The sequence below is a fragment of the Rosa chinensis genome, chromosome 2 (assembly GCF_002994745.2).
Source record: "Rosa chinensis cultivar Old Blush chromosome 2, RchiOBHm-V2, whole genome shotgun sequence".
Lineage (NCBI taxonomy): Eukaryota > Viridiplantae > Streptophyta > Magnoliopsida > Rosales > Rosaceae > Rosa > Rosa chinensis.
Genome location: NC_037089.1, coordinates 84436207 through 84450931, shown reverse-complemented (window position 1 = coordinate 84450931; position 14725 = coordinate 84436207). Strand labels below are relative to the sequence as shown.

General features: G+C 37.7%; 1 protein-coding gene across 2 annotated transcripts; it reads left to right on the top strand.

Moving 5' to 3' along the window:
• The first annotated feature begins 12465 nt into the window (after nucleotides 1-12465).
• On the top strand, nucleotides 12466-14249 carry LOC112186637 (leucine-rich repeat extensin-like protein 3). Of its 2 annotated transcripts, none has more exons than XM_040515668.1 (6): nucleotides 12466-12573; nucleotides 12678-12722; nucleotides 12815-12853; nucleotides 12966-13406; nucleotides 13674-13875; nucleotides 13969-14249. In XM_040515668.1, exons 1-6 carry the CDS (start codon nucleotides 12520-12522, stop codon nucleotides 14160-14162), a joined length of 975 nt encoding a protein of 324 aa, XP_040371602.1. In that variant the 5' UTR covers nucleotides 12466-12519; the 3' UTR covers nucleotides 14163-14249. The 2 variants fall into 2 exon arrangements, with proteins under 2 accessions (XP_040371602.1, XP_040371601.1); XM_040515667.1 differs by having other exon boundaries at nucleotides 12815-12862.
• The last annotated feature ends 476 nt before the right edge of the window (nucleotides 14250-14725 follow it).

The window sequence follows — 14725 nt, the reverse complement described above, 5'->3', positions numbered from 1 at the left end:
GAAGCAACATCAGAAAATGGAGAGAGCTCATTATTGCCATTATACTGTGAAACATATCTTTTGTAGTTTGAAGCATGTTGCTGATGTTGGGGGTAGCAAGCATTTTGATGTGATTAACTTGAGCCAGTGCTCAAATTATGTTGCTGCATTCCTTCATTGTAAGACATATGACCTCCCCCTCCATTTTGAGCAACAAAAACAACAGGTGACACCATACTACCAAAATTAGCAATAGAGCCATTCCATTGCATTCCTTGACTTAAACATGGATTACTAGTAGGCACTCCATTCTGCATAGTTTTTGTAGATTGATCCATAGTAGATTCCTCATCAAGTAAAAGACAACGCAATTTGTTTATTGACATAGTAGCGATAAGAGCTTTGACCACGATTTTGATAGTCATGTACTCAGATGGAAGACCATTGACAGCAATAATAACAATCTCTTCATCAAGAATATGAATACCAACAGCAGCTAATTGATCAGTATTGTCCTTGATACGCTGAAAGTACTTGTCTATAGTGTCATTACCTTTCTGAATTGTGTACAAGTTTGTTTGGAGTTGCATAGCGGTTGTTCTAGAGGAGACACCATACCTCACCCTCAAATTTTTCCAAACTTCACATGAATTATTGCTTCCAACCACAAAAGATAATGCTTCACTAGATAAAGTGGCAGTGATAAGAGTCATCAATGCTTTATCATTCTTTTCCCATTCTTGAAACTCCCTTGTAACTCCAGCATTGATGCTACCATTAGTCACTAAGAATTGAGGCGGAGAAGAATATGAACCATCAATGTATCCCTCTAAGCCAAGGCTTTTGACCATATTTTTCATTTGAAATAACCAAGTAATGTAATTGGTATCATCCAACTTCACAGGCAGTAAATTGTAAATGCTCGAGAGAATATAGATGAGTGGCTGATTATTTTTATTTATGACTATAAGGTAACAAAATACCAATGCTTCCACTTCAAATGATTACAACACAATCAATAAGAGGGAGCAAACATCATCCTTCACCAACCACATAAAAAGAGATTTCCCATTATTATCTTCACTGAGAAACAATTCATCTAGACCCCAAAATATGCCACCAATTATATTCACTTAATCAACTAGACCATAAGGCTTAAATCCGAGTATGAACAAGAGAATTTGAGAGCTCAAAGTAACTAGAAGAGTAGAAACTGTATGCTAGAGATGAACATCTTCAAAGAAAGACCAAATCGAACACAGGAAATAAACTGAAAGCTTGAATATCAATTTTCTCTTTCACAAACGAGAAGCAACAAATATGAGTCTTGAATTTCTTCAAACGAAAAAGCTAGGGTTTCAATCTTTACTTTCAACTTTCAAATCAAATCACTAAGAATAACTTGCTTCAATCATTAGTGCTATGCTTCTTGAGCTAAATTCTTCAACAAATCTTGACAAAATCAGAATGTAGATCTACTGAATTAAGCTTATCTGAAGTGAGAACTTTCTGAAAAGTGAACAAGAACTGAATCCACCCAAAGAAATAAGCATTACTTGAGTAACAGAGGCTTTCGGTGATGAATTCTGATGAAGATTGCGGTGCTCCGATGGTGAATTCTGGTCCCAATCAGAACCTGGCTCGTGATGCTATGAAAGAACTAAAGGAAATAGAGAGAAAATGAAAGAAACCAGAAATATCGAAGAAGAAAATGGGGCTTCATCATCAATAGAAATGAGTTCGTACAGGTACTTATAGTTAGCTAAGGAGCTGTAAATGACTTACAAGTGACATTAGGTGACAAACAAACAATTAGCTAACAACTAAACCAGCTTAATCAACAAGTGATTACCACATACAGTAACAAAGAATTACTGAATGGAATTGTAACACTAACAGTCTAACACTTTCTTCCCGATATTATTAAACTTATGCACTAATCAATCAGCTAAACTCTTATTTGATCTAGCTTTATCGTTTTACTGGTCAACTCTCAAATAATTGTCTTTGGCATTTGAATTGGAAGTCACAGTGGATAAATTCATTTTTGATGGTAGAATACTAGAGTTAAATTGATGGAATTAATATTGTATATTACATTTTGCCTTCAGAGTTTCCGGGAGGTGCCATTCAAGGCGTCGCCGATATAATTCATGACGAACCATCACCTTAACTTAGTCTCCACAACTAATAAGAGCGTCGTGACTCAAACAATAAGATTGAAAATAATTAAGTCATAGCAAATTATTATCTGAAATGTCAAGTACCTCAATATTTTCTTTTCAATTAGTAAAATAGATTTACATATTCTTTTAAATATATATATATATATATATATAATTAAGCGATTTTAATCCATTAATATTGTGCAAGAAGTTACACCCGCAACCTTATTAATAATAATATGGACAAAAATACACAATATAAGGGCAACATAAGATCAAGGACCAAAATATCGAGTTTCGAGAAAATTTCGATGGTCCCGGAAACGGAAATATCGAGGATATATCGATTTCGGTAAATAATCAAGAAAAATGATGGAAATTTGAAGAAAAACATGAAAATTTTAAGTGAAACTTTAAGAAATGTTTATTCAACTATATTATCTACTCTATTTGAAAAGAATATATTGAACTAGCTTCATTCCATAGTGTCTTGTAGTGATTAAGGGTTGAATTGATATATATAGGATCACTGACGAACAACAATTATAAAATTTGACTTAATACATCCTAAATATTTATTATTAATTATGAAAATAAATTATAAAAAGTAAGTACTTAGTAACCTTGAGTAACTAATTTTTTTTTGATCGAAAACAAAAAAATGTGAGTGAGGAAGTAGAAATAGAAAGAGTGACATGAATATGTTAGAAAATTTTATATTTATAGGGTTAGAATTTCAAAAGGTAAGTTGAAAAATATTGGAGTGAAGTAAAGTGAATTTTGATAGTTGAATTAAAAATTTGCAACTCTTGGTATTCTTGTTTTATAACAAAAAAAGAAGAAGGATAATTCATCAATTTTATATGTCCAGAACAGACTATATTAATAAAAAGATGTTAAGACTGAGGACAAGAGCATCCCAGCAGAGTTGGTCTTGGTGCTGGCTCTCTTCCAAGAGGGTGGAGGTTCGAAACCATCATCTGCACAATTGGTGTGAATTTTTTGTTTTGAGAGCAACTCATGAAAATTTCAAAATGTCGCGATATTTTCTATAATATCCAATATATTGTGAAATATAGAGATATTTTGAAAATTTCGGACGAAATAATCATGGTATGTGAAGAAAATATCGCAGGTTAAAAAAAACGATATTTTTATAAGATAAGCTCTCACACATTCGAAGAAACTGGAGGATCAAGATTTTATCGAATTTTTAGTCCTTGCATAAGATAAGCTCTCACACATTCGAAGAAACTGGAGGATCGAGAAGCAGGAAGAAACTTTAGCTTTTGTTTTTGTTTTGTTTTGTTTTTTTTTTTTCTGGGTTTAGGGTTTAGGGTTGCATTTAAAGATGTGCATTTGCATTAGATACTGGCCCTTGATAACATTAGATAGTAATTTATTTGTACATTAATTTTTGTGACTCCTTTTTCTTTTGGTCTCATCAAGATGATGGAATAATCTGAGTTTTACAACTAAAATCAATTAACAATTGTTGAAGTTGTAAAAGTAAAATGGGAAATGGAATTAGTCTACTCATTTCATTTCATAACCCCTTTATATAAGGAGAGAATTACAATGGAAAGAACAATTACAATGATGGCATTAACTACTGATTGGTTCGTAAACCATGCTGATTGATGTTAATCGGTAATTGCTTGATTCCCTCTCCGTCAATCACTTTGACGAAGGCACACAATATGTTTTTCCTTTAACACTCCCCCTTGTGCCAAGTCAAAGACGAAATGGTGCATGAGTTGTTGCCTCACTAAAAACCTTGCCAAGTAACAATAAAAACCCTGTGGGAAAAAAATACACCTTGGTCGAAGGAAAAGAGCACAACGCACCTTCTACATTTGAGAATGACATGTGTGTGTTAGACTCCCCCTGACGTCTACACCTCCCCCTGATATTTACATTAATCAAGTGAGTTTGGAAAGTCTTCGCATTCCTATGCTTTTCACATGTTTCTCAACTGTGGCCTTAGGCAATGATTTGGTGAACAAATCTGCCACATTCTCCTCAGACCTTACTTGATTCACTTGAATCTTGAGGAGGGTCTGTGGTTGCTGATTGTAGGAAAACTTTGGCGATATGTGTTTTGTATTATCCCCTTGATATATCTTAGCTTCATCTGTTCGATGCAAGCTGCATTATCTTCATAAATGCAAGTAGGCTCTTCAGTGGTAGAACTCAAACCACTAGTCCCTCGAATATGTGTAATGATAGCTCTTAACCATATACACTCACGAACCATCTCAAGTAGAGCAATGATCTTTGAGTAGTTCGAGGAGGTAGCCACAAGGGTTTGCTTGGTTGATCTCCAAGATATCGCCGTGTTCCCAATGGTGAGTACATAACCATTTTCGGAACGACCTTTATATGGGTCATAGAGGTATCCAGTATCAGCAAAACCAACCAAAACGTCATTTGGTGTTTCAGTGTAGTGAGTGGCGCTTTCGCCATCAACATTTCCTTTAGGGATTGCAGTTCCATATGCGGTCCCTCTTGTCTCTCTGTAGGGAAAGAACAGTCCCAAGTCAATGGTTCCTTTTAGGTATCGAAAATGTTCTTGATACCATTCCAGTGACGCTGCGTTGGCGCTGAGCTAAATCTAGCTAACAAGTTCACTGAGAATGCAATGTCTGGTCGAGTACATGGGGCTAAGTACAATAATGCGCTCATTGCACTTAGATAGGGAATTTCAGCTCCCAACACTTGTTCGTCATCTTCCTTTGGACGAAATGGATCTTTCCTTGCATCCAAACTTCGACCGATCATGGGAGTGCTAGTAGGATGTGCTTTGTCCATGTTATATCGCCTGACTTTTGGACATATGCAGACTGGTGGATTAATATTCCACAAACTCGGTGTTCTAGTTCAAGACCTAGATAGAATCGAGTTTTCCCAAGATCCTTCATCTCAAATTCAGATTTCAAGTAGCTCGCGGTTTCTCTTATTTCATCAAGAGTACCAGTTATGACATATACTACTACAATTTGCAAATCCGGAACTTGTTTTCTTTATGAATACGCAGAGGCATAATTCATCGTTCTTATATCCCTTCCCAATCAAGTAGTCACTTAGACGGGTATACCACATCCGTCTAGATTGTTTCAATCCGTAAAGTGAGCATTTCAACTTAATTGCAAACGTACTCTGTGGTTTAGAGTCACTTGACTTGGGTAATGTAAGGCCATTAGGCACTTTTCATATATATCTCTGAATCTAGATCCCCATAGAGATATGCAGTAACCATATCCATGAGCTGCATTTCCAGTTCTTCAGAAATTACTAAGCTAACTAAGTAGCGGAACGTTATAACGTCCATTTCGGGAGAGTATGTCTCCTCGTAGTCAGTTCCAGGGTGTTGTGAGAAACCTTGCGCCACAAGGCGAGCCTTGTACCTCAGGACTTCATTCTTCTCATTACGCTTTCTGACAAAGACTCATTTATGTCCTACAGGCTTTACACTTGGTGGGGTTAGCACTACCTGACCAAATACCTGTCTTTTTGTCAGAGAATCTAATTCTACCTGGATTGATTCTTTCCATTTAGGCCAATCTGCTCTTTGTTGACATTTTTCAACAGAGCGTGGTTCGATATCATCGTGCTCTATGATTCCTTGAGCAACAGTATATATCATCAATGTGTATGGAAGATCTTTCTATCAACTCATACGTACTCTCGTAATCCTTTGAGATTTCTTTGTTCTCTGAAATCATTTCAAACATCGGAGCGTCCTCCAGTATTGATTCATGGACATAACTATAATCAGAGAAAATCTCATGAGAGGGATTCTATACATTGATGATTGGTTTGTGCCTTACTCGCCCTCTTCTTCCTTGGGTGAGTGTCAATCAAACCAAGTGACCTCCCCCTCTTCCTTGGGGAGCCACAGCCTCAACCACACCTCCACTAAGTGCGGTTGCAGTGCCTCTAACTGCGGCACCGTGCCCCTTGTTGGGGACTTCTAACCTTGCAAGCACATTTGCAGCTGCTATATGTGATCTCGTCACTTTTGCGATATAAGTAAACGTATCAGGCATCGAATCTGCTACGTTCTGAAGATCGATTATTCTTTTCACTTCACTTTCACTTTATGAAGTGCGGGGATCAAGATGAGACAGAGTTGGGACAAACCACGACAATTCCTGTCGTTTCCTTGGAAAATCCTTTTTCCTATCTCCCCCTAACGACGGGAAGACTGTCTCATCAAAGTGACAATCCGCAAATCTAGCGGTAGAGAGATCGCTTGTCAAGGGTTCCAAATAGTGGATAATTATTGGAGATTCGTATCCAACATAAATACTTAATCGTCTCTGAGGACCCATTTTGGTGCGCTGTGGGGGCGCAATAGGCACATATACTGCTCAACCAAATATGCGTGAGTGTGAAGTGTTAGGCTCATATCCAGTTACCAACTGGTACGCAGAAAATGGTTGGCTAGCTGTGGGTCTTAAACGAATAAGTAAAGCTGCGTGCAATATTGCATAACCCCATGCAGATAAAGGCAGGTTAGTGCTCATAACCAATGCCCTAGCCACCATCTGTAGCCTTTTGATGGTGGCTTCTGTGAGACCATTTTGTGTATGCACATGGGGTACATGATGCTCTATATCGATCCAAATAGATATGCAATAATCATCAAATGCTTTTGATGTAAACTCTCCAGCATTATCAAGCCGTATAGACTTGATATGGTGATCAGGGTGGTGAGCCCTTAAATGTATAATCTGTGCTAGGAGTATTGCAGCATTTCTTGTGAACAATAAAACGACATATGACCAGATTGTCGAAGCATCCACCAGAACCATAAAGTACTTGAATGGTCCGCATTCTGGATGGATAGGTCCACATACATCTTTTTATATCCTTTGTAAGAATGAAATGTTTTGTTTTGTATCTTTAGCATAGGAAGGTCTCGATCCTGTTTTTGCTAAAAAGTAGGCTTTGCAAAACGAGTGATGTGCCTTTGAAATAGTCAATGAGGCATAATGGGAGGGAGGTAGTGCTTCTGGTACTTCAGAAAGCAATGACTGCATTTGAGCAATCCTAGAACCGACACCTTGCAGTGTGGCGGATTTTTCTCCCATTTTTCACTCGAAAGAAGGGATGTCCGTGTGAGTTCTTGAAATATACAGATCATCATGTCACGACCTCGGTGCCATAGGCGGTCATGCAAAAGCCTTTATGAGTCAGTGTCCCACATTTCATTGTTGGTGACAGTATAGGATTCAATGATCCGAATCGTAGTGAGGTACAGTCCACAAAATAGACTCATAAGTTTCTCTAAGATGTGTTTCCTTCCATAGTCATTAGATGTAATATCAAGGTATTCAGTTCCATTCTCACAGTGTGTTTTTACTGGATAATCGTTGGCACAAATAGCTTTGAAACATTAACAAGGTTCGATTAGCTCTTGGTGCATATAGAGCGTCTGTGACTTGAAATGTTGCGCCATTAGGCAGCAAAAATTTGGCAGTTCCTCGCCATTTTATTAGTTTTGATAATCCAATCATCGTAGTCACAGAATAGGCTATTAGTTCAATGAATAATTACCTATTTCTTAATATTGTGTGGGTTGTCCCACCATCATCTAAGCACTCAAGTTCTCCTCCATTCATTCCTATAAATAAATGGGAGGTATTTAGAAAATATAACTCATATTCTTTAGAGTATTTCTATTTGAGTAGAATGGTATTCTTTTCATTCTAATAATTTTTCTCTAGATGTATTGCTTTACATCTTTATAGTGCTATGTCGAACCATGTAAATATGTGTATAGAAAATTTGAATAAATTCAATACTTCAGAATAAAATTTGAAATTTATTAATAAGCCAACGATAATCAAATCAAGGTCTTGTTCAGAAATCTTATTCATCAATCCATGATTGAAAATAAACTTTAAGACCAAATAATAGTCTAATTAAAAATGAGGTATTATGCCTTCACAACTGTCTTTGGAAAATAAAATGAATAAAGCAGATCAGTCAAGATTGAGAGCATCCATTGACTTAGCAAGTTCCTCTTTGCCATTGGAGTCTGCAACTGTAAGGTTGACGTCTAGGTCATGACCTCCTTCTTCTATATAGTGAGTCACTTGTTCTTTAGACTCTCTATACCTCTTGTAATTGGCTGCTACTCTGTTGTTTGCTTGGCAGTTCTTGTACCAATGCCCAATGAATCCACACCTATATCATGGTTCATTGTCAACTCTTTCCTTTGGCATCTTGTTTCCATGATCCCCATGTCCCTTTCCACGTGGTGCATTGTTGCCACGTGGGTAGGGATCAACACGTCTAAACCCCCTTGCATTGGAGTTATTTCCACCTTTCATTTTTCCATAATTAGCCTTGGGAATTTTCTCTGTCCCAGTGGGCCTGGCATTGTTATTCAAGAGAATCTTATTTTGTCTCTCAGCCACTTGCAGTAGGCTTATCAACTTATTGAAGGTTGTAATTCTTTTGTTGTCATAATCCAACTGATACTGGTTCGCTAGTATAAAAGCTGAATTAGGAAAGGTGGTAAGAGTCTTGTAGATCATATCATCTTCTGTGATTTCCCTTCCACAAAAATTGAGACGTGCCTTTAAACGCAACATATCCTTGTTGAAGTCATTGACTTTTCTATAGTCAAGCAAGCGGATTCCATTCCACTGAACAGCCAGTCCTAGGAGCAAAGTATCGTGAATGTTCCCAAAACGTCCTTTAAGGGCATCCCACAGTGCTTTGGGTGTCTTCAACTGAAGGTACTCCCAGAGTAGGCTAGGATCAATATGTTGCCTCAGAAAAATTAAGGCATCTGCTTTCACCTTATTAGATAGTTCATCATCTTTGGGATCAGTAATGGTGGCAGTGTAGTCTTTTGCCACAAAGGCAGTTTCCATATCGGAAACCCAACGATGGTACTCAAGTCCTTCTGAGTCCAAGATGTCAAACTCAGGTCGAGTTGGATCAGCCATCTACATAAAACAAGAGAGTAGATATAAATTACGCAGTCATAAAGACATCCACGTAAATTATTTTCCAAACATATGAATTAGATTTCAAGACCAAGATTCGTAATGGTCACATTTTTTTTTTCGATGCTATGTGAAAATACTTTATCACAGTAAGTGTGTGTATAATGCACATGAATTTTCATTATCATGGCAAAATGGAATTGTATATGTCGCATTCTAAAATTAATAATAGTACATTTAATAATAAATAATAAAAACATAGCATATAATAAATTACATGGCATACTCAAATTTCACAAATATATACCAAAATATATGTATGTTACACATAATAACAGCAATAATATATCATGCGTAAAATAAAATATAAACAATAGCATAATATAAAGCAGGCGTAGACATAATTTATATAAGTGTAAATAAAATAATAACATGTTCAAAAATCAAATATATAATCATGACTTAAAGATAATTGTATAAAGCATAAATGACAAAGCATGCTTAAACATAATTATGTAAAACATAAATAACAAAACATGCTTAAAAAGATCAAAATTATCTAATCAAACATGCTTAATAACAAAATATAATAAAGGTATAAACAATAAGATATAAAGTATGCTAAAAAATTAGAAAACATAAATAAAATTCACATGCTTTAGATTCCACGAATATATATCACATATATAACAAGCAATAAAATAGCATGCTCAAAAATAAAAATAAAAATAAAAATCTAATTATAAATAATTAAATATACCATAGTATGAAAATAAAAGAGAACATACTTGGTTTTGAGAAAAACAATCCTAGCGCACGCGCGTGTTGATGCAGGCGTGCGTAGCAATGTTTTTGGGCTTGAGAAAACTGGGCCGCTTCCTCTTCTTTTCAGCAGTAGGCCACAGGCCTTGTTCTTAATTTTTTTTTGTCTGGGCCGTAAGGCCTCTATTTTTTTTTCTTTGGACCGGCTATTACTTTGGGCCGGATCACCTCTTTTTGTTTTTTTTTCTCTTTTATTCTTCTTTTCTCTCTTCTTTTATTTCTGTTTTTTTTTTTTCTTTTCTAGGCCGGGGGGGCTCCTCTTTTTTCCTCTGGGCCGAAAGGCCTGTTTCTTTTTCTATTTTTTTTTCTCTGGGCTGGTTCTTTGGGCCAGGTCCCTTTTTTTTCGTTTTTTTTTTTCGCGTCTTTCTTCTTCGCGCTCTCTGTTCTTCGTGTTGGTGTGGAGGCAGCGCCGGCGAGGAGAGCGAGCAGGCTACGCAGCGACTGCAGACGGGTGGGCTAGAGGCTGCTGCACTGCAAGGTGGGCTGTTGCAGATTGGGTTGCTGCTGCAAGGGTGGGCTGGGATGCAGGCAGATGCAGATCGGGTTACTGCTCGGAGGCAGGGCTGAGGCCGGTCTGGTGGGAGGCCGCACGCGAGCTGCTATGGTTGCTGGAATCTGCGCAAGTGAGGCAGCGTGGGGTTACGGGGATCTGCGCTGCTGTGCGTACGGGCGGCTGAAAGGTTGCTGTGACTGTGCTTCAGGCTGCATATCGGTTACTTTCGGTGATGTGGGTGCGGCTGGGCTTGCGAGGGCGTTGCAGGCAGGTGCTTGGCCCGTGTGGGCTGGCAGGGTGAGGCATGTGCTCGAGGCTGCTGCAAGGCGGGGAGGACGAAGTGGAGGCCGGTCTGCTGCTGTGGGGTTGACGAAGGCCGAAGGCCGATCATGATTTTTTTTTTTTTTTTTGGTTGTTGGTGGCGGCAGGAATAGAAGAAAATATTTGTTTCTTCTAGGGTTTTTTTTCTTTTCGATAGAAAGAAAACTATAAAATTAGGATTTTTTTTTCTTGGCTATTGGCTCTGAGCGTGCTGATAACGTGTAAAAGTAAAATGGGAAATGGAATTGGTCTACTCGTTTCATTTCATAACCCCTTTATATAAGGAGAGAATTACAATGGAAAGAACAATTACAATGATGGCATTAACTACTGATTGGTTCGTAAACCATGCTGATTGATGTTAATCGGTAATTGCTTGATTCCCTCTCCGTCAATCACTTTGACGAAGGCACACAATATTTTTTTTCATTAACAGAAGTGACATTTTTATTGCAAGCCGGGATATACATCACATTCTCACAGGCCTTTACACGTATACTCGTATAGTGAAGTATCTGACAACTTACAAACCCATAAACCATAGATACCAAGATACACTGGACCCTGGCCCATGAGACAATAATTTTTCATCCATATTGTTTTGTATCTTCGTGAACTGTGTTAATAGATGGACCAAAAAGCCTTTTTACTTGGGCTCTAAGGTGGGCCCACACTATACTATCTATACCATTTTGGAGACCATTACTGATATGTGGTTCAATATCACAAATTCCTGGTGTTTTCAACCGATAAATCGACTCAATTTGTAGTCTAGTTTTTTATTTTGGTGATAATTTGGTTTAGTGGTTTGGCTAACGGTTCACACATTTGAAATTGAATGGTACACCACTTCCCCCTTCACCAAAGTATATTAATAAAGGCGTTTCAAATTAATTTCGCAACTAAACCTATTCATAGAGCTAGTAACATATACCACTTCGAAGCAAGCGAGAGGCAGCAACAACCAACTTCACCACCAAGAAATATCATCTCCTCAACCAATTGCACTTTTCCTTAGGGTCAACTTGGGAAAGTAAATAATGCAGCATTTGCTACTTGTGAAGTTTCTTTCCACATCCTTTTTCAAACATTATGCTTTTTTTCTTTAAAAAAAAAAGGTTCAAACATTAATCTTTTATGTACTTGTAGTTTTGCATTGTCAATATTATGATAATTTTTTAACTATTTTGACAAAAATTTTGTTTCAACTTATATAAATACATAAATATAAAACTATTCAATAGTATCTTAAATCTATTCTTGCATACTTAAGTCATAAATTGGATTATATAGGTTAATTCTTTTTGTTTAAAGAGCCAAAACCAATTTGATATTGAATTGTGCAATATAAGTGAACTACTCCCTCTTTATTATTATTATTTTTTTTTTCGCTCAATCTATCGAGGGATGGGCCTTTAGGCATTTGTTCCACTTAAATAGAACCGAAGTTACACATGCAAGTCTTCTGTTTGACCAATTCGAGCATTGTCTGTTGATGCCTTTTAACTATGGATCCTATGCTAATAACTTCAATACACCTACAAATGCCTTTTCTTTATGTCGAGTTCATTTAAGCTAATTTTGACTATACGGTTCAATGCATGCCATGTGATATCCACATGCATCTATATGACTAACAGAACCATTGGTAGTGCTTATTCAAAGAAGTACCTAATCTCGACACTATTTATACCACATTCGATATTGTTCTACTGAAAATATAATCATATGCTATTGTTCGATTCCTAGCTTTTAGCTGGGATAGAGTATAATAATGGTCTTTAAAACTCTTCGCTTCCTCTTCGCCGTTCTCTTAGTTACTACCAAGGTAACTAATTAATTACTTATATGTGTGTGTAGACAGACATGTGCACTTTCTCTTTAGTACTTTCATATATTCAGTAATATTTTGATGGCATCCTGTCTTTGTAGGTTTCAGCTGATGAGTTTGAGAACGAAAAGGCCAAGAAGCCAAAGGTATAGTACGTGGTGTGTGTGTAGATCATACTTAACTTTAAATTAGTGACGCTAATACTACATGCATTTTAACCATCTATGTGTGATTTCAGGCACCAACTCCCGGCAACGTACAGTCTCCACCACTTCAAGTAAACAAAGTTAGAGACTACTGCATCACTATATAAGACATGTACTAATTAATGCACCCCATATATATGCATATTTGGTCGATTGGAGTTCATTGATGTCATGTCTTTTTAGGTTTACGATGAAGAGAAGATTCTTGGGAATATCATCAGTAATGAGATCCACTTGATCTCGAAGCGCTTTTTGCCGAAGCCAACTCCGGTGCCGAAGCCAACGCCAGTGCCGAAGCCAACTCCAAGGACGAAGCCACCGCCGTCGCCGTCGAAGACACCGCCGTCAAAGCCACCACCGTCGAAGTCTCCGCCACCGCCCAAGTCTCCGCCGCCTTCAAAATCTCCCCCGCCGCCCAAGTCTCCTTCTCCGCCGCCGCCTAAGTCTCCGCCACCGAATGCTCCTCCGCCGAATGCACCCAAGTCTCCTCCGCCGAATGCACCCAAGTCTTCTCCGCCGAAGGCTCCGCGACCGAATGCTCCGCCCCCTAGGTCTCCGCCGTCGGATGCTCCGCCTCCCAAGTCTCCACCACCGGATGCTTTGCCTCCGTCGCCGAATGATGTGGTACGGATATACGTACTATTAACTCTTCTCTTTATCGTAAGGACATACTATTGACTACTGCAGTAATAAATCAGCTAAACTTTTCTTGGTCTATTGTTCTTTAGCTTTATCTTTTTTTCCTAATCAACTCTCAATTACGGTCTCTACCACTTGAATTGGTGTATACAAAGGATTAATTTATTTTTCATGATACAATAGTCATATATGCGAGTAATTATAGTGATTTTTCTAATCATGACCTGATCTTGATGTTTAACCCACGTTCAGGGACCATCACCACCTGACTCCCCTTCACCACCTCCAGCACCTCAAGATAACGTTAATGAGACACCAGCTCCCGCACCACCACAAGAAGTATCCGTCGCTCCCCCACCTCCAAATGACAGCTTGACTCCGCCCTCTCCAGCAACCAATCCCGGTGTCCAGCCATGGGTTCCACCACCAAAGCGCCCAACTATATCTACATATGGTAAATAAACATATCCTTCTCATGGGTTTTATATATCCATCGAGAGATGCTATTTCATTTGCTAATTAATTCATCAATTAATGGGGCATGCAGATTGCAAAAGGAAGTGTTATCAGAGGTGTGTGTTCGATCCAAATGAGGAAGAGTGCATGGAGTCATGCATGATGATGTGTTGTGACCACTACGAATGTGTACCAGCTCCACCCGGACCTTACGGCCTCAACCCAAGAACATGTGTCCCCGGCTACAATTGCCCTTCAAATAAAATAGCTAACCGCGTTTTGTAAACGCTATAAACAATAATATTAAAAGCTATATCATAAAAGTCATTCTTCAATCTTTTAAGCGCAATATCATATCATAATATTCCTCAAGCTCAATTATCATGAATTGAAGTGCATAAGAGCAACCCTCACTTTTTTTTTTAATTATTATAGAAAACTCAAAAGTAAAATCTCCCTAATTTAAGTTGTATACGGTACTCACATATCTTTATTTGCGACTTTTTTATCTGATATTTTGTATTGATAATATAAGAATATATATCGACTTTTTTTAGGCTTTGTAATACTACATACATTTTAAACATCCATGTGTGTGATTTCAGACACCAATTTTAGACAGCACTTCCAATAAATAAGGTTAGAGACTACTACATCATTATATAGGACTCTATTGATGTACACATATATACACATTCCAATCGATTGTTGCTAATGTCATTGTTTTATTGTTGTTGTTCTTATATTTTTATCATTAGTTTCAGTTGACTCCCTATATGCCTTTTCGTCAGTTGGAGTTCACTAATTGTATCATTGTCTTTTTAGGTTTATGATGACGAAATTTCTCG